Below are 25,146 nucleotides of genomic sequence, written 5' to 3' on the forward strand. Positions count from 1 at the left end.
CTAATTATTATTTCTTGCTACATTAAAAAAAAAAGTCAGCAAAATAAGTACTCCAGTATCAGCTTCTCATTTCCCATTTTATGGTCCTAAATTTTTGGAAATTTCTGTCCCTTTTTAAAAATCCTTTTCTGTACCTTGGCCCTCTTTAAAGTGGTCCCTCACCTTTAGTTTTATTACTGTAAGAATGAAAAATCATAAAGCCTTAAGACATAAGCTTTGACTGTGCCTCATGCATTTAACAATTTGAAATGCTTACTATGTGTGTAGGGCATTGATTCTAGTTGGTCTTGAGTCTATTTTGTTGTTTATGTAGTTTGCACCTGTCATTAGACAAATTAAGTTACAGAATTTACAATTACAGGTGAGGAAATACTATATCATATTGAATGGAATTTTATGTTATCATTACCCTCTCGTCCTCTTAAACTTATGAATATAAAGTTTAGAAACATTTATCCTGTAAAAGTACATAGTTTATGGATGATTTAAAATGGTATTTGGCATCAGGCCCTTAATCAAAAGTGTAACATGTTAATTGGTTGTATTCCCCTATAAAAATTAAGACAATGACCATTTTAGTTTGACCTTACCATACTTTTTAAGGACTGTAACCTGCCATAAAGGTAAAGACTGCTCACACCATTGTATAATGTACAAAATGTTTTATTCCCTCTGCTTTGTGGGGAAGGGTCCCTCCTTCCCTACCCATGTAGTTACAGTGGAGCAACCTTATTGCGCAGCATGACACCCTGCCCAACACACAGCTAATTGGCCTACTAGTGGACATCAGATCAAAGCAGGGCCAGAGTATTCTGCAGGATTCTGGAACTAAAACTGAGATAGAACCTTAGTCTCTAACTAGGAGCTAACCATATTCCATGTAATTTCTGCATCAGTGGTCAGGTTTCCTACCATGTAAACTAAAAAAGTGGAGGAAGCCAGCCTGCAGAAAAGACAGAAAGAAATGAAGATGGGGAAAGAGATAGACAGGGCCAGGGGGTTTGGAAGGAGCTCTGCATTGGATTTCTTGTAATGTATAAATATAATTATACTGAAAAAATTTGAGAGCAACTAATTCTGAGCTAGCCTGTGCTTGGGTTCTCTGAAACTTTCCCAGTATCTGTAAATTAGTTTAATTTGAATTTTGTTCCCCTGCAAAGCACCCGTCCATGCAGTGAACACTCCCCACCCCCAACCCCTTGCGCACGGCTCTGCCTATCTAGCTCTGCTACTGAAATTCAGCACAAACATTTGCCCTACCCACCTCAGCTCTCCCCACCCCTCTCCCCCAAGCCAACATGTACAGGAGCAGAACAGAGAGAGGAGAGCAGAAGAGAGAAGTACATGACTTCAATGGCTACACTTATGTTTCATTTTTAAAAAATTAATGTGTAATTACAAACAGTAACATGCTCTCTTTTTAACAAGCAGTTCTGTGATATAGAACAATTCCATCACCCCAGAAATTTTCCCATGCCCCCATTGTAATCTGTTCTTTTTCCTACCCTCAGCCTCTGGCAACCACTCATCTATCTTCTGTCCTCATATAATTTGCCTTAACAAATGTGGAAATGGAATCACACAAAATGTGGCCTTTTGAGTCTGGCTTCTTCCACTTGGCCTAATGCATTTAGGAGTCATCTGTATTGTTGCTGGGTATCAGGAGTTTGTTCCTTTTTTTTATATAATATTTTTTTATTATATTATGTTAGTCACCATACAGTACATCCCTGGTTTTTGATATAAAGTTCCATGATTCATTAGTTGCGTATAACCCTGTGCACCATGCAATACATGTCCTCCTTACTACCCATCACCAGCCTATCCCATTCCACCACCCCCCTCCCCTCTGAAGCCCTCAGTCTGTTTCCCAGAGTCCATAGTCTCTCATGCTTCATTCCCCCTTCTGATTACCCCCTTTTATCCCTTTGTTCTCATTCTGATCTTCCTACTTCTTATGTTTCATAGATGAGAGAAACCATATGATAATTGTCTTTCTCTGCTTGACTTATTTCACATAGCATTATCTCCTCCAGTGCCGTCCATGTTGCAGCAAATGTTGAGAAATCGTTCTTTCTGATAGCTGAGTAATATTCCATTGTATATATAGACCATATCTTCTTGATCCAGTCATCTGTTGAAGGGCATCTCGGCTCCTTCCATGATTTAGCTNGGACAATGCAGCTATGAACATTGGGGTGCATATGGCCCTTCTCTTCACTACGTCTGTATCTTTGGGGTAAATATCCAGTAGTGCAGTTGCTGAATCATAGGGTAGCTCAATTTTTAACTTTTTAAGAGACCTCCACACTGTTTTCCAGAGTGGCTGTACCAACTTGCATTCCCACCAACAATGTAGGAGGGATCCCCTTTCTCCACATCCTCTCCAACAATTGTTGTTTCTTGCCTTGTCTATCTTTGCCATTCTAACTGGCGTAAGGTGGTATCTCAGTGTGGTTTTGATTTGAATTTCCCTGATGGCTAATGATTTTGAACATTTTTTCATGTGTCTGTTAGCCATTTGTATGTCTTCATTGGAAAAGTGTCTGTTCATATCTTCTGCCCATTTTATGATTTGTTTATTTGTTTCTCGTGTATTGAGTTTGAGAAGTTCTTTGTAGATCTTGGATACCAGTCTTTTATCTGTAGTGTCATTTGCAAATATCTTCTCCCATTCCGTGGGCTGCCTCTTAGTTTTTTTGACTGTTTCCTTGGCTGTGCAGAAGCTTTTTATCTTGATGAAGTCCCACAAGTTCATTTTATCTTTTGTTTCTCTTGCCTTTGGAGATGTGTCATGAAAAAGGTTGCTATGGCCGATGTCATAGAGGTTGCTCCCTATGTTCTTCTCTAGGATTTTGATGGATTCCTGTCTCACATTGAGGTCTTTCATCTATTTGGAGTTTATCTTTGTGTATGGTGTGAGAGAGTGGTCAAGTTTCATTCTTTTGCATGTAGCAGTCCAATTTTCCCAGCACCATTTACTGAAGAGACTATCTTTTTTCCACTGAATGTTTTTTCCTGCTTTATCAAAGATTAGTTGCCCAAAGAGCTGAGGGTCCATTTCTGGGTTCTCTATTCTGTTCCATTGGTCTGTGTGTCTGTTTCTGTGCCAGTACCATGCTGTCTTTGTGATCACAGCTTTGTAGTACAGCTCGAAATCCGCCATTGTGATGCCCCCAGCTTTGTTTTTCCTTTTCAGCAATTCCTTGGCAATTCGGGGCCTTTTCTGGTTCCACACAAATTTAAGGGCTGTTTGTTCCAGTTCTTTGAAAAATGTCATTGGTATTTTGATCGGGATAGCATTGAAAGTGTAGATTGCTCTGGGTAGCATGGACATTTTAACTATGTTAATTCTTCTGATCCATGAGCATGGAATGTTTTATCATCTTTTTGTGTCTTCCTCAATGTCTTTCAAGAGTGATTTGTAGTTTCTAGAATATAGATCCTTTACGTCTCTGGTTAAAGGAGTTTGTTCCTTTTTATTGCTGAGTAGTATTCCAATGCATGGATGTACACAGACCATTTAGCCATCCCCCAGTTGGGAGATATTTGGGGGATTTCCAGTTTTTAGCAGTTACAAATAAAACCTCTATAACCATTTATGCAATTTGTATGTGCAAATGTAGGTTTTCATTTCACTTCTGTAAATACCCAGGAGTAGGATTGTTTGGTAGCATTGGGGTTTTTTGTTTGTTTGCTTTTAGCTTTGGGTTTTTTTTTTTTTTTAATTTTAGCCACTCAAGTAAGTGTCAGTGGTATGTTGTGGTTTTAATTTACATTCCCTTAATGTCTAATGATGTTGAGCATCTTTCCGTGTGTTTATTTGCTACTGTATCTCTTCTTCTGTGAATTGTCTATATAAACCTTTTGCCCTCTTTTTATTTGGTTGTTGAATTTTGAGAATTCTTTATATATCCTATATACAAGTCAATGGCTGCAATTTTAAAATGGGTGTTTTCTTTTGCTCTCTTTTACTCCCTTATTAGCCTTTCTCACTTCTTTTTTTTTTTTTTTAAGATTTTATTTACTTATTTGTCAGAGAGAGAGAGAGAGCACAAGCAGGGCAAGCATCAGGCAGAGGGAGAAGCAGGCTCCCGTGAGGAAGGAGCCTGATGAGGGACTCCATGAGGGACTAGATCCCAGGACCTGAGCCGAAGGCAGACAACTAACTCAGCCACCAGGCGCCCCCCTGCTCTTACTTCTATCATCAGTGAAGGGTGCTCTTTATCAGCAGTTACTTCTAATTGCTGTGCCTGCTATTCATTGCTTCTTTCTTCTCTCTTTTTCTCTTTCCTTATTTAATTCCAGTTGATAACTCTGTGTGTATCATTCTTCATCATTGACTGTCTCATGTTAGGGCTGACCTTTTTGAATTTGTCAGCTTAATGCAAGTGCTTCTTCAGGTTTGGCATCTGTTCAGTTACATTATATGTAGTCTTAGAATTACTGCTAATATCAGGCATTTTGGGGCATTTCTAGATGTTGCTGCATTACCATCAAAAAATTTTTTTTCTTTTTTTTCTGGCCACTTCTAGATCCAGAGCTTGAAATCTAGCAGTCTGAGGGTTGCTGCAGACTGGTTTTGAAATAGTTAAGGTTTTACTCCAGTTGGGTATAGTGTGATGAATGGATATCTGCAAAGGTTCTGTATTATGGAAGGACTATCATTAATCATCTGGTACCTGTTTACGTTTTCTTTAATCCTTTCCATTCTGATCCTTTCCTCTGATTTGAGAAGCTGTTCCTGGTATCAGAGCTTGTTTTCGTTAGCCACGGGGGGCTTCCTTTGCCTCTGCACATTATTTGCTAATGAACCAGAAGAATGTTTTCCTCTGTGTAAAAGTTGGATAGAGTTCTGTGGAGCTTCATATCCACTGTTCACTGGAATGCTGTGTGGAAATGTTCTTGTGGCGTTTCACTGGGAAGTATGAAAAACATGCTCTTATGACTTTTCAAAGAGGATTGATATTGTGCAGGATTACTGTGAGTTTAGAAAGGTTTGAGAAGAACAGATGACTTCTTTCACTTAAATTTTATTTATATTTACAGCTATACCTCTTATACAGTTTAACATCTGTGTAAATAAAATTCATTTAGCATGAAGTAGTATGAATGTTTTTTATATTTTAAAATTATGAGAGCAACTGATCCTAAAGTATCCTTTTAAATATTGAAGACTCAGCTCCTAAATTTTGGTTAAAATTTGGACTTTATATTGTGTGTTTTTCTTAAAGGAAGATAAACTTTCCTTTCCCATGTGTCTGTTTTTGTTGTTTTTGTTTTTTAAATCTCTCTCTCTCCCCTTTTTTATTCTTCTTTCTTCTTCCCTGGCTGTCTTTCCTTCCTTTCTTCTTAATTCTTCTCTTTCTTTCTCCCTTATTTCTACCCTTCTCTGTTTCTCTCCATGGAATAAAGTGAAAGCAATGGCTAGCCATAGATTTTTCTTGTATTTAATCATTGCCAACATTTTGATGTTCTTATTTCTGCCAGTTACATATACCATAATTTATGTGACCATGCCTAATTCTGGACATACTATTTCTAACTCTTTATTATCACCACTATGATGAAGATTTCTGTGCCAGTTAACCATCTGACTCTTGATTTTGGCTTCAGATCATGATCTTAGGGTCGTGAGATCAAGACACACATCAGGCTGCATGCTGGGAATGGAGCCTGCATAGGATTCTCTCTCTCCTCCGTCTGCCCACCCCCCTTCCCTGCTCACACACGCACGCTTGTTCTCTCTCTCTCTCAAAAAAAAAAAGTCTCTGTGTCTGAAACCTTTCTTTTGTATTTAAGATTGCTATTTAAGATTATTTTCTCAGGCTAGATTTCCCAATTTGAGATTCTAGGACATCAGTCAGGTATTATTAAATTGCTTTATATCCTCACCAGCAATATATGAGAACTAGCATTGAATTTTACCATTTAAAAAAATTCTGGGACTCTGGACTTAGATGGTAACATAGGAGACTCCTGAATTTCCCTCCTCCTATGGTTAAACAGAATGTACAGTTACACATGCAGGAATTCCCTCAGAAAGAAATCTAGAAATTAGCTAAGTGACTCCTATTCATTGAGCAACTGAGAAAATATTCACATCAAAATGGGTAGCAAAGGCTGAGACACACTGGCCATAAACCCCACCCCCTGGCATAGCACCATACAGTTGGGGGGGAACCCCAACACCCAGCTTTTCTTTGAGGAGCAAAGGGTTTGGACCACACATCTGGTGCCCCAACTTTTAAGGCTGTCAACTGAGGGATGGTCCCCCAAATCACCTATGTATGAAAGCTAACAGGGCTTGCATTCATGGGTCCCACAGGACTATAGCAAACAAAGGAGCAGTTGTTCATGGGTGCAAGAGCACTTGTTGCAACTATCCCCACCTCTCCCAGGCTAGCACAAAGGAAGCGCAACAAAAACACCCAACTCCCAGTCTTTCCCTGGAAGCGGTTTGATGCATAATTTACAAGCTACTGTCTGAGGTGCTGGCTTTTAATTAGCATGCATCTCGTTGCTGGCTACAGTCTCCCCAGAAGAGCCAGTGGGCACTTCCCTGCTTTCTTCCTTCAGCTTGCTCCAACAAGAAAACTCTGTAAAATAAATAATACAGATATCTCATGTACCTTGCCCAGTTTCCCTGATGGCAAAATCTTGCAAAACCATAGTGCAGTGACATGACCAGGATATTGATATTGATAAAGTCAAGATACAGAAAATTTCTGTCACCACAAAGATGCCTCCTCTTGCCCTTTTATACCCACTCACCTCTCTTACCCCATCCTTGACCTCTAGCAACCACAAATCGGTTCTCCATTCTGTAATCTCAATGTAAATGGAACCATATACTGTGTAATCTTTTAATTTTTTTTGAGTTGACACACAATGTTATATTAGTTTCAAGTGTACAACATAGTGATTCCTTAAGTTCATGCATTATGCTATGCTCACTGCAAGTGTAGCTACCATCTGTTCCCATACATCACTGTTACAGTATCATTGACTATATTCATTATACTGTCTTGACTTATTTATTCCACATCTGGAAGCCTGTATCTCCTACTCCCCTTCACCCATTTTACCCAACCCCCCACTTTTCTCCCCTCTGGCGACCATCAGTTTGTTCTCTGTATGTATAGGTCTAATTTTGCATTTTATTTGTTACTCATTTGTGGGATTTTTTTTTTTTTAGATTCCACATGTGAGTAAAATCATGTGGTATTTGTCTTTCTCAGTCTGACTTAATTACTTATTATAATACTCTTTATGTTCATCCATGTCTCAAATGGCACAATCTTATCCTTTTTAAGGCTGTGTAATATTCCATAGTATAAATATGCCACACCTTCCTTATCCATTTGTCTGTTGATGGACACTTAGTTTGTATAACCTTTTGTTACTGGCATTTTTCACTCAGTGTAATTTCTTAAGATTCATCCAATTTGTTGCATATCTCAAAGTTCATTCCTTTTTATTGCTGAGTCCCTGGTATGGGTATATAGCCCAGTTTATTTAACCGTTTACCTGTGGAAGGATTCCTAGGTTGTTTCCTGCTTTTGATTATTATGAATAAAGCCACTGTGAACAATCATGGCCAGGTTTCATCTCCCTGTGATAAATACCAGAAGTGCTAGTATAGTAGTTGCATGTTAAGTGTTTATTTTATTTTATTTATTTTATTTTTTATTTTTTAAATATTTTGTTTATTTATTAGAGAGAGAATGAGCACAAGCAGGGGGAGCGGCAGGCAGAGGGAGAGGGAGAAGCAGGCTCCCCATTGCTCCGTGAGCCCGACACGGGGCTCCATCTCAGGACTCTGAGATCATGACCTGAGCCGATGGCAGCCACTTGACTGATGGAGCCACCACAGGTGCCCCTTATTTTATTTTTTTAAAGATTTATTTATTTACTTCAGTAAGAGAGAGAGCAGGGGGAGAGGCAGAGCCAGAAAACCCTCAAGCAGGCTCCACGCCCAACACAGAGCCCAACTTGAGGCCTGATCCCAGGGCTCTAAGAGCATGACCTAAGCCAAAACCAAGAGTCGGTTGCTCAAATGACTGAGCCAGCCAAGCGCCCCACATGTTAAGTTTTTTAAGAAATTGCCAAATTGTTTTCCGGATTGACTCTATATTTTAGATCTCCACCAACAACGTACAAGTATAGTTTCTTTCCATTTTTGTCAGCATTTGATGTTGTCATTATTTATTTTTTAGTCCTTTTGATAGGCAGATGTAGTAATATCTCCCGGTGATCTTAATTTGCATTTCCCTAATGGCTAATTTTGTTGAACATCTTTTATGTGCTGGTAGCCATCTGTAGAGCCTCTTCGGTGAAGTGTCTCTTCCTGTCTTTTGCCCACTTTTTCATTGGTTTGTATTTTATACTACTAAATTCAGAGGCTTCTTTACATATTCTAGCACTAGTTTTTTGTCAGATATATGGTTTGAAGTATTTTCTCCCCGTCTGTACCTTCTCTTTTCATCCTATTAACAAGATCTTTTACAGAAGTGCTGAATTTTGCTGAAGTCCAACTGACTAGTTTTTTGCCTTCTCGGTTGTGCTTTTGGTGTCAGGTTTAAGAATTATTTGCTTAACTCTAGATCCTGAGGATTTTCCTCTTTTTTTTCTAAAAGTTTTATAGTTTTATGTTTTACATTTAAGTCTGTGATCCATTTCAAGCTAATTTTTGATAAAGTGAATCCTTTAAGAATATTTTTCTACATATTTATTAGTATTCTTAATCAGTACTTAGTCCATATTTTATATGACTAGTAGCTTTAAGATTGAGTAATTAATTGAATAATCTTAGTGTCTTCTTTTGGTATTAAAAAAGTACCACATTAATAGATACATGAGATTTAGTGGTCTAGATTTGTGATAAAGCGTTTATGGATGACTACGCTTCTAAAATAATAAATCAGTCGAATAAATATTGAATGCCTACTATATAGCAGGCCCTAGTACGGGCATTGAAGTATGGCTTGTCCTTGGGAGCTAACAGTGTGATGAGGGAGTTAGAGACAAAATTCATTCATTCCAGTTTAATGTGTTCAGTGTTGGAATCAGTTTAGTATAATGGCCAAGAACCCAGACTCTGGGTTCCATCAGTTTTGGATGGAGTCCTGGCTGTCCCACATCCCACCTGCATAAGATAACCTCACTAGTCCTTAATTTCCTTACTTATAAAGTGTACATTATAAGGTTGTTATGAGGATTGGAAAATACATGTAAAGTTCTTAGTATAAGTGCCTGGCACAGAGTAAGCACTTAATGTTAGCTGCTATGACCGCGGTGGAGATGGAGGTAGGGGTAGACAGGGAAGAGGAGGTACTGGTCTATGTAGGCAAAGATGTTGTCACACAGACAGGGGCAGTTATCCTAGAGGTGAATACTTCTGAACTGAATCTGTAGGATTGAAAGAGGACTTCAACAGCCTCCATTTTGACCTGTCTGTACTTTCTAATTGATGAAGTTCTTCTTTCCAGCTTATCTCTTAACTCAGGCAAAAGATCCCTGCAGGCAAAGCATCCCGTGATGGGAACTGGAACTACCCCCTCAAGCAAAAAGGTCTGTCCCGATGTCAGCAAGACCACACGTGATTGACCCCAAGACAATGATCTTTACTGCTTACCTACATATACCCACCAAACTTTGTCCCACATTTTCCTTATATAAACCCAGTAGTAGGTTCAGCACTTTGGAGATAGTCTTTGATACACTAGTCCACTATCTTCCCTGTGTTGACCTCACTGAAATAAATTCCTTTCTTGTTTCACCACCACTCATCTCTCTGCCTTTGGATTTTGTCAGCGATGAGTGGCTGAACCTGGTCTGTTTGGGAACCCTGGAGCCAGGTGCTCTTGGCACCTCTGCGCTGGGTTACAGGATGACTAAGATTTAGCTACAAAAAGAAAGGAAGGAAAAGCTTTGAAGTGGAGGACATAACTGGAAGATTCTCTTTAACAGTTCATTTGAGAGATGAAGGCCAGAATCAGGGCCATAGTAACTGACAATGGAATGTCATTCTTGTCCTTTTTTTTTTCTTCTTTTTTTTAATATGAAAAACTCCTGTTGGGGGCACCTGGCTGGGTTAGGCAGAAGCACATTCATCTCCTGATCTCAGGGTTGTGAGTTCAAGCTGCACATTGGGTGTGGAGATTACTTAAAAATAAAATCTTAAAAAACAAAAAACTCAGGGTGCCTGGGGGGCTCAGTCGGTTAAGTGTGGGCCTTTGGCTCAAGTCATGATCCCAGGGTCGTGGGATCAAGCCCCACATTGGACTCCCTGCTTGCCGGGAGCCTCCTTCTTCTCCCTCTTCTCCCTGCTCATGCTCTCACTCTCCTTCCCCCCCCCAAATGAATAAACAAAATCTTAAAAAACATAAAAATAAAAAACTCCTGTTCAGTTCAGAGCTTCAGTTGGAGAAGGAGGCGAGCCTCAGGTTGTAGGGTGTGTGAGAGTGGTATCTTGGAAATGAGGACTCTAAAAGTCCTATCCAAGACTGGCTACAGTTCCTCTACCTCAGGCTACTAGGATCGAGTGGTCCTCTCTATTCCTCTAAGCTAGATATGGTTTCTTAGGATCACTTAAAATATGTATCCAACTAATACAAAAATCACGTTCTTTTTTTTTTTTTTTAAATTCACCAACTTGGAATGGAAATGGATAAAGTGGAGGGAAAAATTACTAAAAAGTACATTTAAGAAAAAGGAATTTGATTCCAACCTACATTTGCTAAAACCTTTGTTTTCTTCATCTATTTTCTCTCCTTATTTAAGATGGTTTAAAAATGTTAATCATAATTTTCTTCTTATATAAAGCTAAAAGGTAAAAAAGCATAAGGAATTCAGTTGTATCATATTCACTACTATTTTGAATTCTTCTGTGCCATTTCATTTACAAATGTGAGAAATAGACTTCTAGTTGTTCAATTAACCAAGTGCAAATCCTGTGGAAAAGAGCTGCATCCGTTTTGTAGACTCTGAGTGTTTGAAAGCACAGCTGACTAAAGATGTATGACAAGAATAAATTTAAAAAATAAATTAATAAAATAAATAGGTCATGGGGATGGAATGTGTAGCACAAGGAATATAATGATATTGTATTAACTGAATAATAAGAGATGGTAACTAATGGTGATCATTTTATACTGTATATAAATGTTGAATCACTAAAAAAATTAAATTAATGTTTTTGGATATTACAAAGAACAGTGCTATTTCTCTTTATGTGTGTGTATGTGTAAACAGCTTTTGAGAGAAAACTTACACTCCATATAATTCACCTATTTCAATTGTACAATTTAATGGTGGTTTGTTTCTTTAATAGGGAAAAAAAGATGTGACCCAGATATTTAACAACATCCTGAGAAGACAGATAGGTACTCGGAGTCCTACTGTGGAGTACATTAGCGCGCATCCTCATATCCTGTTTATGCTCCTCAAAGGGTAGGTACATGCTTTCCTTTAAAGTAGGTTTGAGTATAGAATAGTTGTTAAAAGTATACAGCACTGGGGCTGCTGGGTGGCACAGTTGGTTCCTAAGATCCCTCTGTTCAGCTTTGCCATTTCAGCTCACAGGAAGGCGAAAATACATGGGAGAAATGATCAGCCATGCCTGGAAATGGCTCACATTACTTCCTTTCACATTCCATGTGAGATCACTTAGTCATTTGGCCCCTTAATTCTTAAGGAAATCTGAGAAATGTTGTCTAGTGTCCAGGAAGAAGAGGACAGTGAATTTCAGTGGATCACTAATGTTCTCTGTCACATATTGTTTCTTTGAAAATTTCTTCCCTTCCATTTTCTGTGTTCTCACTTTTTAGATTTCTGTTAGTCAGAGTTGAATCTCCAGGATTGATTTCTTAGTTCTTCTATTTTTCATCTCTTTTTATGTGTTGGAAGATGTTAATTTTACATTTAATTGAAGATAAACCCTATTGAATTTTCATTTCAGCTACTTTTATTTTTAATTTATAAGAATTCGTTTTTGTTCTGTGATTATTCCTTTTTCTTGTCTCTTGCACCTCCTGGTTCTGCAATCTTAGGCAAGACACTGCACCTTTCCAAACCTCAGTTTTCTTATCTGTAAAATAAAAGTAAAATTTATATTACCTTCACACTAAAATGATGTTTCATTATATGCCATTGACTTTGCACCATCAGAGAGACTGGTGTTTTCAGCCAGGGTTCTGCCATTTACGTACTCTAAGACCTTGGGCAAGTTATTTAACTTCCTTATGTCTTGGTTTCCTCATTGCAATATGGAGTCAATAATAATACCTACATCAGTAGGTTGTTAGGAGTCTTCAGTGAGATAAAGCTTATGAAGCACAGCATCTAGTACACGGTACTCAGTAACTACTAACCTAAGAAATTATTATCACTGTTCCTCTTAAGAGCTGCAATTCCCATAGAAACATATGGACAATTTTAAACAAGACAAAACTTGATTGGGACATTTACAAATCAAACTGATGTTATTTAGGAAAATGATAGTATCATTCTGTATTGAACCTAATTCTAACCAGGAAGGAAGGAAAGGAAAGAAAGGAAAGGAAAGGAAAAAGGAAAAGAAAGGGAAGGAAGAAATTTATATTTGCTCATCAAAGATAATCATCTGGAAATAGGATACAAAACATGGTATGAAGGATTTGAAACCCAAATTTTATGAGAAGATTATAAATAAAGACTTTCTCTGAATGAACTTTTCTCTTGGCCCAGGCAAGTGACATTCTAAGTTACTGAGAGAACTTGAGGATAAAGTCACTTAAACTCCTCTCAGTGGGGGCGCCTGGGTGGCACAGCGGTTAAGCGTCTGCCTTCGGCTCAGGGCGTGATCCCGGCGTTCTGGGATCGAGCCCCACATCAGGCTCCTCTGCTATGAGCCTGCTTCTTCCTCTCCCACTCCCCCTGCCTGTGTTCCCTCTCTCGCTGGCTGTCTCTCTCTCTGTCAAATAAATAAAAATAAAATATTAAAAAAAAAAAAAACTACTCTCAGTGATCCATAAAAAATCATAGCCAATGGAAGATGTTCCAGAAGTCTAATATTGAAATAAGAAATTTCTCCTAATAATACTATTTTTAAAAATTTTAATCAAAAATTTTCAACCAGGGGCGCCTGGGTGGCACAGCGGTTAAGCGACTGCCTTCGGCTCAGGGCGTGATCCCGGCGTTACGGGATCGAGCCCCACATCAGGCTCCTCTGCTGTGAGCCTGCTTCTTCCTCTCCTACTCCCCCTGCTTGTGTTCCCTCTCTCGCTGGCTGTCTCTAACTCTGTCAAATAAATAAATAAAAAATCTTAAAAAAATTAAAAAAAAAAANAAATTTCTCCTAATAATACTATTTTTAAAAATTTTAATCAAAAATTTTCAACCATATACAAAAGTAGAAAGTACAAAGAAACCCTGTGTACCCATCACCCAATCTTAACAACAATCAGTATTTCACTGTGTTTGTTTCATCTATCTCCCCAACACCTCCCCCGACTTTTTTAGCTGGACTATTTTAAAGCAAATCCAAAACTTCATGTAATCTCGATTTATCAACCCTAAATAATTTACTTTGATATGCATTGCAAAAATAAAAAGATAAATTTTACATAACCACATTGTAATTATTATACTTAAAAAGTAACAATAATTCTTTAGTGACTAATACGTACTCCATACTCCAATTTCCTTGATTGTCTCCTCCCCCAAATTTCCATAGTTGGTTTGTTCAGTTAAGGATCCTAACAAGTTCCATTCACTGTATTTGGTTGTAATGCCACATAGGTCTTTTCAAAGTCTCTTTTCGTTGAGAACAGTACCCGCTCCCCTTTTTATGTCACTGACTTTTTGAAAAACTGAGAATTTCCTCCATTCTGGATTTGTCATATTGCTTCTTAATGGTGTCACTTAACTTGTTCCACTGTCTGCTATATTTCTGACCTGAATGTTATATTTAAAGACTTGATTAGATTCAGATTCAGTTTTATTTTGGCAATCATATTTTGTAGGTGGTGCTGTGTAGTTCATATTTCATCTCATCAGGAGACATACATTTTGTAATGCTACGATTGAGCAGTGGGTTCAGGTGGAGACAGCTTAAACATTGTAAAGTTCCTCATCAACCTTACACTTAATTGTTTTACCATTCATTGATAAACACTGTATGATTCAGTCATTTCATTAGCGGTTACAAAAAGATGATTTTCTAATTCTGTCATTTCTCATGCATTTACTGACTAGAGTAGTTTTACAGAGAATAACTTTCTGTCATCCACCACAATTTAACTACTTTAAAATACAGTTCATATCAGAGAGGTAGAATGCCTAATTCTTTTCCTTCCATTATCAATTTAGAGAGAAATAAGTTGTTACCCCAACTTCTGTTGGCATCTAATGAGTTTCTTTTCTCTCTCTTTCCCCTCCCCCATCCCTTATTATTATTATGAACTTGTGGGTTTAATTTTTTCCATATATTTTCTTTTTCTTGCTGGTGCTCAGTTGCTATCCTTCAAGTTGCCTCATATCCTTTTGATATTACTCACATTAGTAAGTGAGATTCCTTGCTTTTTGGCACAAGGTATACCAGGCCCATCTTGTATATTTCCTAACACGGACTTGGAATCAGCCATTTCTACCAAGGACTCTTGTTCTTTTTAGTGAGGAATGGTTCTTAGAGACTATAATCTGGATGCTAGGGCTTCTCATTGACATTGGATTGTTATTGCTTCTAAGCCTTTTCAGTGGACAGAGTTATCTCCTTATTTTTAAAGTAAACAAATATATCTAGATTAAGAGCAAAACTTCGGGGCACCTGGGTGGCTCAGTCGTTAAGCATCTGCCTTCGGCTTAGGTCATGATCCCAGCGTTCTGGGATCGAGCTCTGCATTGGGCTCCCTACTCTGTGGGAAGCCTGCTTCTCCCTCTCCCACTCCCCCTGCTTGTGTTCCCTCTCTCGCTGCCTCTCTCTCTATCAAATAAATAAATAAAATCTTAAAAAATAAAAAAAATAAAAGCAAAACTTCTTTCTTATATTGAGGAGGCCAAGTGTTTGTTAAGTGATGTTTTGCAGAACTTTTCCAACTACTGCCTGACATTGTCTGCTTCCAGCAAGAGCACAAGTCATGTTTCCCTTTTATAATTATTCTTAACTTGAGATATTCTTTCACAAGATCTTCTATTTTTTGTATGTAGCTCACTGCTAGAGGAGACAGCTGCTCTTACATTTTAGCTTGTATTAAATTTGAAAGGGATCTTATATGCTGTGATTATTTGCATATATAGTAGTGTACCTTCTCCATACTAACATAGAGGCCAGACTATATAATCTAAACTGCAAATCAAAAAGGAAGATATAATTCAGTTCTATAAAAATAATGATTCAGAATTTATTGGGTTACTCTTTATTAGCAACCTGACATAAATTAGTCATTGTGGAGGCACAGTGATTCATTGTGGTCCCTGCCCTTAGGAACCTTTTTCATAAGTGGAATAGAATAGATGAGATATTTGTTTTGTACCAAGAAAAGGATATTAATGTTATTGGGTTTGAAACTTAGGATAGGCTTCCTTTGTGGAGTAATAAACTACTATCAGAAGCTAATATCCTAGAGGGTAATAAGGTTGAAATGATATATGTGAATTATAGATCCCTTAAAGGGTACTAACGAAAATTAAGAATTTCTCTGTATATCCCAATGTATTCCTAACTTTAAGGAGCTGTCATCTCAGAGAATGACATTTCCACTCTTAGGCACAAACTAGTGGGATGCAACAAGTGTTCTGACCCAGAGGAATAGTTTTTAAAATATTTTTTTAGTTTTCAAGAATAAATAGTCAGTATATCACAGATGGTTCCAATAAACTTTACCAAATGAAAGGAAAAAGTGAACTAATTATACACAAAAGTTTGGAGTATAAACTTTTAATAGATAGTCTCAGTTTGGAAATTTAATCAAGAAATGAGAAAATGTTGGCTAGAGATCATACAGGTTTTTGACTAAGCCAGAGTTTGAGTTTCATTAGAGTTCTAGTATTCAGAATTTTAGTCAGAGTTTGAAATTTATTAAGTTCAGGGGCATCTGGGTGGCTCAGTTGGTTAAGCGTCTGGCTCTTGATTTTGGCTCAGTTCATGATCTCAGGGTTATGAGATTGAGCCCCACATAGGGGTCCATACTTGGCGTGGAGCCTACTTTAGAGTCTCCCTCTTCCTCTCCCTTTCCTCCCCCACCCACTTGTGCACACACTCTTTCTCTCAAAGAAGAAGAAGAAGAAGAAAAGGAAGAAGAAGAAATTCATTAATTTCATTATATGCCTACTTTGTGCAAAACGTTATGCTAAGCGCTCTGGAGATTGAGGTGGGAATAGGGGAGAGTAACAAATATGATACAGACACCATATGGAGATGGGAGCAGAGGAGGAAAGGAGAAGGTAACAAGAGAGCAAGACGGTAACAAGTAAAACCTATTCCCAGCAATGAAGTTGTTTGAAATGAGGTGAAGAAAACAGATTTATAACTACTTATTGGTGATGTAATGTAGTATAGATTGAAAAAAGTGCTAAACGGGAATTACAAACTGTTGTAAGAGTATTAAGGAGAGAGGGAATAATCTTCAGTGGTGGGTAAAGGAAGGACTTCAAGGAGGAGGTGGCATTTAAACTAAGCCTGGAAAGATGAGAGAGAATCTTAGAGGTAGAAATGTAAGGAGAAGGAAATTCTAGGTTGAGAGAATGGCATACCCCAAAGATGTAGGGAATGGGATGAGAAATGAAATGGGAAAGTTTAGGGCCAAATTACAAAAGTCCATAAGTAGCTCACTAATAAGTCTAGATTTTAATGGTCTTGGGTTCTTTCTCTAGGCTAACGGTCTTTATTTCATATACTCTAAAGTACTCTAACAGCAATGTTTTTCTCCTTTACACTTTAGAAAATACACTCCTCTTTATAACATTTTAATATTTTCCATCTATAACTCTATGTGTATCAGCAGGCTGATTTTCAAGTTCTTCTGGTAAGAGAAATTATTAGCACTATAAATAGGCATTTTTTAATATTCTGCAAATAATCATGCCTATCTGAATATATTAGCATTTAATGTTAATATGAGTTATTCAGGGAATACTCAAAGGATAGTTAGAGATAGTATTCAGCCTAAAGCGGAGCAAAAATGATAAATACTACCCTAGTTTAGTGAATCCTCTCAAATATCCTCGCTTACCATTTCCCCTACTGTATTTGTAGATTTGATTTTGCAAAGTAGCCGGTTTCCTAAATTGTAGGAGAGAGATTTTATTCTTGAATCAAATTTCATGTAGATGTTGTCCTATAAAGAATAGTGCATTATTTTTTATTGCTCAACAAAATGGTATCACTTATATTTGGTGAGTTTTATCTTGTTTTGCGTAAGAGCAGTTTTGTTTTGATTTTCATCTATTCAGTAGTTTTCTTATCTGTTCATTTCAGTTCTCATCTGTTCAGTGGTCTTTTTTGCTTTTAAAAATATTTTTTGCTGGAATTTTTCTAACTTGCAAAATTCATGGTAAATTTGAAAGATTATGTAGGCCCTTTATGGATATCATTTTCCTTCTATTCTCAACATTATAGGAAAGTGTTTTTTTAAGAATTGAGATAATTGAGGGTTTTTTTTTTCCAGTGGGCTTTGAATTAGAACCATAAAAATTAATATTGTATTTAACTGAAATGAAATGATATAAGATTTTTTTATCCTATATGCACTTCCCAGTCTTTTACCACTGTATCTTCCTTCGTTCTAGTCTACTATTTTCCACACAGTTGTCAACTGTATTTTAATACTGAGCTTGTTTTACTTGAGCTAAGTTTTGTTCACTTTCTTGAAACCTTATCATACACTGGAATGTAACTCAAACTAGATTTATGTCAGTGTCAAATTTGACACTTGAGGCATTGTTATTAAATTAGGAATGAACAGATCTAATGTGCCAGTCCTGAATTGTTTCCTACAGCAAACATTGTGTTTTTCTAGTGCAGTTTTTGCTACGAGCTGTAATTCATGATTTCAGTGAGTCATTCAATACACAGCTATTTATTATTGGTCATCTATTATATACAAATCTTATATATGTGCGTGTAATATCTATCCTTATACTTATCCTTTTTCTGACCCCCAGATAGATATATTCTACTGCCAAGGAGACATCTCTACTTAGATATCAGGCATCTCCAAGTTAACATGGTCAGAAACAAACTTTTAATTTCTTCACTGGTCTGTTCGTCTACTAGTTTTATTCATCTTAAAAATTGGCACCACCATCTACCCAATTATTCAGGCCAAAAATATGGGCATCGTTCTTGAGTCCTCAATTTCCCTCACCCCAGATTTGTTCCCACTCTACCCGGCTACGTCGTTAGCAAGGCGTGTTGACTCTTCCTCCAGACAATACGCACGATCCGCCCACAGTCCTCTAATGTACTACCACCTCAGTCCAGGCCACCATCATCTTGGCTGGGCTTCTGCTCCTCCTCCTACCCAGTCCCCCTGCTCCCACTCTAACTTTCCAGCTCATTTTTCCTTTTTTTTTTTTAGGAGAGAAAAAGTGCACACGGCAGCGGTGGGGGGGCGGCAGAGGAAGAGGGAGAGAGAGAATCTTAAGCAGGCTTCATGCCCAGCATGGAATCCAATGCGGGGCTCAACCTTGAGATCTGAGCCAAAATCAAGAGTCAGATACTTAACCAACTGAGCCACCCAGTCGTCCCCACGGATGCCCAGAGTGATCTTTTTAAAGCATATGTTAGGCCATGTTAATTTCTTGCCTTAAACTCTCCAAAGGCTTCCTACCACACTTTAAAACCACACTCCTTAGCTTAGCTTACGCAGCTGTATGTGGTCTGGCCCCTGCCCTTCTCCACTCTTGCCTCACTTCACACCATTCACTACTCTTCCCCCATGTTCTAGCCACGCTGGCCTAACTTTTCTCTAACTCACCAAGCTGGTTCTTGCCTTGGAGCCTTTGCGGTTAGTTCCCTTTGCTTGGAACACCTTGCTCCTTCTCTGACCCCTCAGTCCAAACAAAAGTAAATTAAGTAGTCACACTCTGTAGTGTAAGTATTTTAATGTCTTCAGTTTCATAGCACTTCTCAGAATATGAAATTTCTTTTCATTGTTTATAATCTGTCTCTTACCCTACTGAATAGTATTCCCACTAAAAAATATGAACTCTAGGAAGGCGGTGGCCTGTTGTGCTTTACTATTGTATCCTCAGCATCTGGAATAGTGCCAGGCACATCTTAGCTATTCAGTGGGTATTGAATGAATGGTGTTGGAATGAACTGTGACAAATGGTATCTATGCTTCCTTTAACAGCAGTTTTGAAATGGTTCTTTTGATACCATTAATATTATTTTGTTAATAGGATATAACAGTGTTCTGTATTTCTCTCTTGTTTATGCTTTAGATATGAAGCCCCACAGATCGCCTTACGTTGTGGGATTATGCTGAGAGAATGTATTCGACACGAACCACTTGCCAAAATCATCCTCTTTTCTAGTCAGTTCCAAGACTTCTTTAAGTATGTGGAGTTGTCAACATTCGATATTGCTTCAGATGCTTTTGCTACTTTTAAGGTAATTTTTTTTTTCCCTGAATCAGCTAGGTCATTTAGTTTCAGCATTTAGTTAAAGTCAGCTGGCCTCTGAGGAGGCAGTGTAATTTTAAAAAGCAGAAAAGGCGATTCCATAGGCCCAAGCATAACCAACTGTGATTTATGGTGCAAGTCATAGAGCATCGGTCATGCATTCTATGAGGCCAGTCTATCACATTGTGGAAAAAACAACTCAGAGTACTTGTCACAAACTCATACAGAATGAATTGCAATATATAAGTGAAAAAAGGAACAGGTAGTATTCTATGCAAAGCATGCTTTCACTTGTGTTAAAAACAAAGGGTATAAGCTGCACTTGAGGTGTATATGCACTGAATACCTCTGGAAGGTTCCCAGGGAAGCAGGAACACTGTTTACCTGCAGGGAGGGGAACTGGGTAGTGAGGGGAACTGGGTAGTGAAGGGAGCTGGAGAATGACACCTTTGCATATGAAAGACATCACAGTACTTTATCGGTGTAATCGTAAATTCCCACCCAGTGAAACAAATTACTAATAAATGAATTGTTTTTTTCATAATCACCTATATTCTTACAAACTTGTTATCTACTCTGTTACTAAACAGGAAATGAATTTAATCGTAGTTTTATATTAAAATTTTTTAATTGTAAAATAACATTTAACAAAATTACCATCGTAACCATTTTTTAGTGTACAGTTCAATAGTGTCAAGTATATTCACACTGTTGTGCAACTAATATCTGTTAAACAACAATGCTCCATTTCTCTCTGGCCCTCAGCCCCTCGGCCCCATTCTACTTTGTTTCTGTGTTTGACTATCAAAAAGATGTTCAGAAAGCATATTAGAAAATAATGTAGCTAATTTGGAGACTAAAATACTAGAACTTATACATCCAATGAATGATGTCACCTTAAAGGTTTCTGTCTTAGCAAATCATTTACTTATGATCTGCCATTATTTAATATATTTTCATTGGTATATATATGTTCATTTTTCAGCAATGGCAAATCTTTATCCTTTGAGGGCAGATAAAAGTTTTGGAAACAGCACAAAGCTGTTTTGACATTCAGGTTAATGGGTAAAGTGGGTGATCATGGTAGCTAGGACTGTTTTTCGTTTTGGTAATAATAATGGTAATGATAATAAAAATAGATTTTAAAATGACTAAAATAGAGTCTGTCTTCAGTGTATACCACATTGGCTCTGAAGACAATTTTAGAAGAGTTCTGAAAATATTTTATGCTGATGATGTAACAGCATCATTGACAAAAAAGTCAATTACAAAATAGATAAGACTCGTTTAAATGTATATATGCAGATTCATTTCTTTAAAGCATTTCAGCAATTTGCTTGCTCCATTTACATCATTCCAAATTTCCTTCTACTTTTTTTTTTTAGGATATAAATATATATTGTTACCTAATTGTAATTCATGTGTGACTTTTTATTTTTTATGTATTATCTTAAATACATACTTCAATAATATTGACATAGTCCTTATACCAGTATTAGTAAATATTTTAATCTTACTACTTTATGTGAACGACTTCAAAGTTGCCAATGACCTTAATGACAAATAGTTCCTTTTAATAGCTCTCCAGAGTCCAAGAAAGGTAAAAGTGGTGGTTTGTTATACTGAAAATTATGTATTATTTATAGACTAGGGATTTACTCAGCCTGTTCTAGGAAGGTGTCCTGAATCCATGAAAAGATACATAGGCTCACATGATGGCAGGAAGTGTGAGAGAGCGTCAGGGAGCAGAGACAAGAGACAGCAGGGACTGGAGGGGGAGCAGGAGGAAGGGGCATCTTGGAAGAAGAAAACCTAGCAAAGGGAAGGGATGGAGTGGGGGCCTGCGGCGGGGCAGTGAGAGGGGCTCACTGTGACCAAGAGGTAACACTGGTGAGTGGACCCGGCCCTAAAGATAGCCTGGTGAAGGGGTAGGCAAAGCTGGGCAGCTGTTGCCTGCAACACAGTCTATCATGACATTTCCATGATATCTCCAGAAACATCATGAAATGAGGAAAATTGAATTGATAAGAACTCCTGTCAGAGGGAATCCTGTTTGAGGAGGACGGTTTACTGTGGCACTTTTATTTTAACAAATCAGAGGAGCGGGGCGGGGGGGGGGGGGCCTGGTTTGGAACCAGGACTGAATTGCTTGAGAAGAGAGAGGAAACGAGCCTCAGTGCCACCGTTCCCTAAAAGCCAGCCAAGCCCAAAATAAGTACAGAGCTAATCTAGAATCTGGGTTTGAAGGGAGAGCAGTCACCACTTTGCTTGGGTTTTCCACATGTCTCCTTCCAGTCCTACCTGCTCCCTAGGTTCTCCCTGACAAGACCGGGCAGAGGAAGGGCCGAGTCTGGAAGTCTGGGATAGAAGGCGAAGGGCAAGGGAAAGAAGAAGGAAGAGGGGGGATCTAGGAGGGGGATGAAGAAGACAACGATGTAAGAAGAGAAGAAGAAAACTAGAGAGAACAGCAAGAGTGAGGGAAAGGAAGAAAAGAGAGGGAGGAAAAGGCTGGGGACAACACTAAGGAGAGTTGCCTGGTAGGCGGAGGGAAGAGGAGAGAGGGCAATAAGCGTAGATGCGTGCTTGGAGTGCTGTGTCACTCACGAGCCTGCTCCGTTCCACAGGCCACTCAGTCTCACCCAACAAAGCAGAGGTTGTACAGTGGCTACAGATGAACCCCCCAAAGTCTATCTAGAGCACACGGTGAGAGAGGCCTTGATGCATCAAATCTGAAGAATGACATTTAACACAAAAGATGATTCCATTTCTTTCTAGCGAACTGTCTGTGCCTAAACAGCCAAGGAGATGTTTTTCTATTAATAGAGAATGTAGTCCCATTTTTTCCCCTTTTCTATCTGATGACTCTGCTGTCATGGAAACAAAGTTGGTTCTTTTTTTAAAAGACTGTAAGTAAAGCTTCACAAATAATTATAAACAAAGAACAAACTCTAATGGAGGCAAAAAGAAATGAATATGTATTTTTCAAAATTTCCCCAAAGGTTTTTCAACATTTAATAAAATAAACTGTACTTGATAATAATGTCTTGCTATCATATGTTCAACCCAATTTAATTTGCAGCACAATATTAAATATCAAAAATAAATTGTTTTGATTTATACCTCAGCATATTTTCCATCGAACTTAAGTCTGAAAATCTAAATAACCATAAAAGTTTTCTAGTATGCTTAAAAAAAAAAAGTGGGGGGGTCGTGTGGGTGCCTCAGTCTGTTAAGCGTCTGGCTCTTGATTTTAGCTCAGGTCATGGTCTCAGGATCCTGAGATGAAGCGCAGCATCAGGCTCCGCGCTCAGCAGGGAGTCAGCTTGAGATTCTCTTCCTCTCCCTCTGCCCCTCCCCCACGCTTGCTTTCCCTCTCTCTCTCTCTCTCCCTCCCTCCCTCTCTCTCTTAAATAAATAAATCTTTAAATAAAAGTTTTCCGGTATGCTAACAATATTGGAAATGCCAATTTCCATATTTTTCCAAAATGCTGTGGTTAATATAATAAAACAGTGACCATAAGTCACTGTTTCTTTTTAAGTAGATGGCTTTGAGGGTTTTGGTTTTTTCATTGGCTTGGTTTTAGTTTAATTTAGTTTGGTTTTGTCTTTTGTTTTGAACCTCTTTGATTTGCCTTTTTCGTTTTGAGCTCCAAAATGGCTGTTGCTCAGTTTATTCATTAATGTTTAACATTGAAAGGACAGTATTGTCTACAGATTGTCCTTTCCCAAAATGCATTCCTGACAATCGGAATTTCTTTCATCCCTCCTTCCAAGAACTGACATGATAGAAGGGGTTTGAATTCCACCTCCCTCTGCCACCTGACTGGCTGTCCGTCCTTGAGCAAGTAGTTAACCTTGGAATTTCATTTTCCTCGTCTGAGATATGAAGAAAATAACCCCTGCTTTGCAGAGTTGTGAAGATTAGAAATAACATGTGTAAAGCGCTCTGCACGCTCCCCGACACACAGTAAATCCTCCGTAAATGGCAGCTTCTGCTTGGCCCATCCACTGTCACATCCCTGCCGTCGAGTGTGTCTCTGTCGTTCCACCCTGTGTCTCCCTAGGTGTGCAGAAGTCACTTACATATCCATATCAGATTTTTTTAGCATAATACATAGACTGTGCAAAACTTAGTCTTGTCAAAACAGAATTGTGAGGAGGTGGGATCAAAGAATACAGTGTTTCAAATAATTTTTAAAATTTTAAATCATTTAAAATGTGAACTTTATTTTTCTTTACAACTTTCTGCTTTTTCCTTTTTGAGTAGGATTTTAGCTAATTTTTCCACTGTTACATGATCTATAATGATGCAGCAATTGTATTTGTCTTTGTATTATGTGTATATATATGTGGGTGTATGTACATATATGGTCAGTTCCTCCAGTTTTGTACAAGAATTTTACTCCGTGCAGAAAATGTGAGGGTATAGCTATGAATAGATACACACAAGTGTGAGAGTGTGTGTGTGTGTGTGTGTGTGTGTGTGTGTGTGAGAGAGAGAGAGAGAATCATTTATTGGCTGTACCCACCATGTACACGTGCTGGAGGAATTCTACCCCATCACATTTATTTTTCTATTATTGGATATGTAAGTTATTACAAGTTTTTTCCTTTGGAATTTGAAGGAGCTGCTACTAACAGGACTCCCTCCTGATTCCTCTTTCTTTGGAGTTACACTAATGAATAGTGAATGGAGACCTTCCCAGGTAGCGCTCATCTGTGCTGTGCTCCATCTGCTGCTGCCATTGCTGTGTGTGCAGACCTGCGGCTGGGAGAGGGCACGGTCCCCACACTCAAGCCTGCTGATTGTTGCAACAGGTGGATCCAGGGTCTGCTGCAGCCCTTAGAAAGAAACCCTTTCTAACTGGGGTCAGCTCAGAAAAATCACTGATCCTGCTCAGGGCATTAGGGAAGGGGCTGTCTGAAAACTAGGGACCCCAAAGAATGCCATGGAACTACCTTATTTTGGGGTCCTCTGATAGAGGAACTAGTTTGAATTTTGACCTCCGGCAGACCAGGAATGATTTCGTATAGAGGGTTTTCCCATTTTAAAATTCCAGTTCCAGAACAATACTGAATGTTCTACTGGGGAAAAAAAAAAAAAAAAAACCAGTTTCCACTGATAGGTGCAGTGGTCAGTCAAAATGTGATGATAACTCATGAAATGATATCAATAGCCAGTCTCATTGTTCTTGAACTTGAAAATTTTAGCACAAAGTGCATTAAATATTTTACTTATTAAAATAGAGATAGGTGAGTTTTGCCATTGCTGCTGCCTTCTTGTTCTCTGTGAACTTACGTTGTGGATCTTCTATATGCTTTTAGGAAGTTTTAATTAAATGTGTATTAAAGTATAAGAACTTATTTTGGACAACTTTAAAATTCTTTTATGTTTTTAATTAAATTCTACATTCTACCTAGACAAGGTATTTAGCCTCTAAGCGTATAAAAGGGATTAGGTGAGGTTTGTTTTCTTTCAACATTAAGGTGAATTAAGGATATAATTTAGGTGTGAGCCGAAGACAGTCAAATGTTCCT

At 38.2% G+C, this 25,146-nt stretch overlaps 1 protein-coding gene across 22 annotated transcripts in view; it reads left to right on the forward strand.

Annotated features, from left to right (window-relative positions):
- Window positions 1-25,146, forward strand: part of CAB39L (calcium binding protein 39 like) — a 115,629-nt gene that overhangs the window by 59,899 nt on the left and 30,584 nt on the right. For all 22 annotated transcript variants that reach the window (XM_034665145.1, XM_034665158.1, XM_034665155.1 and 19 more), the window contains 2 exons: window positions 11,336-11,454; window positions 19,429-19,597. In XM_034665145.1, the coding sequence (XP_034521036.1) occupies window positions 11,336-11,454; window positions 19,429-19,597 (288 nt within the window). The remainder of the gene's footprint in view (window positions 1-11,335; window positions 11,455-19,428; window positions 19,598-25,146) is intronic.

The sequence above is a fragment of the Ailuropoda melanoleuca genome, chromosome 7 (assembly GCF_002007445.2).
Source record: "Ailuropoda melanoleuca isolate Jingjing chromosome 7, ASM200744v2, whole genome shotgun sequence".
NCBI lineage: Eukaryota > Metazoa > Chordata > Mammalia > Carnivora > Ursidae > Ailuropoda > Ailuropoda melanoleuca.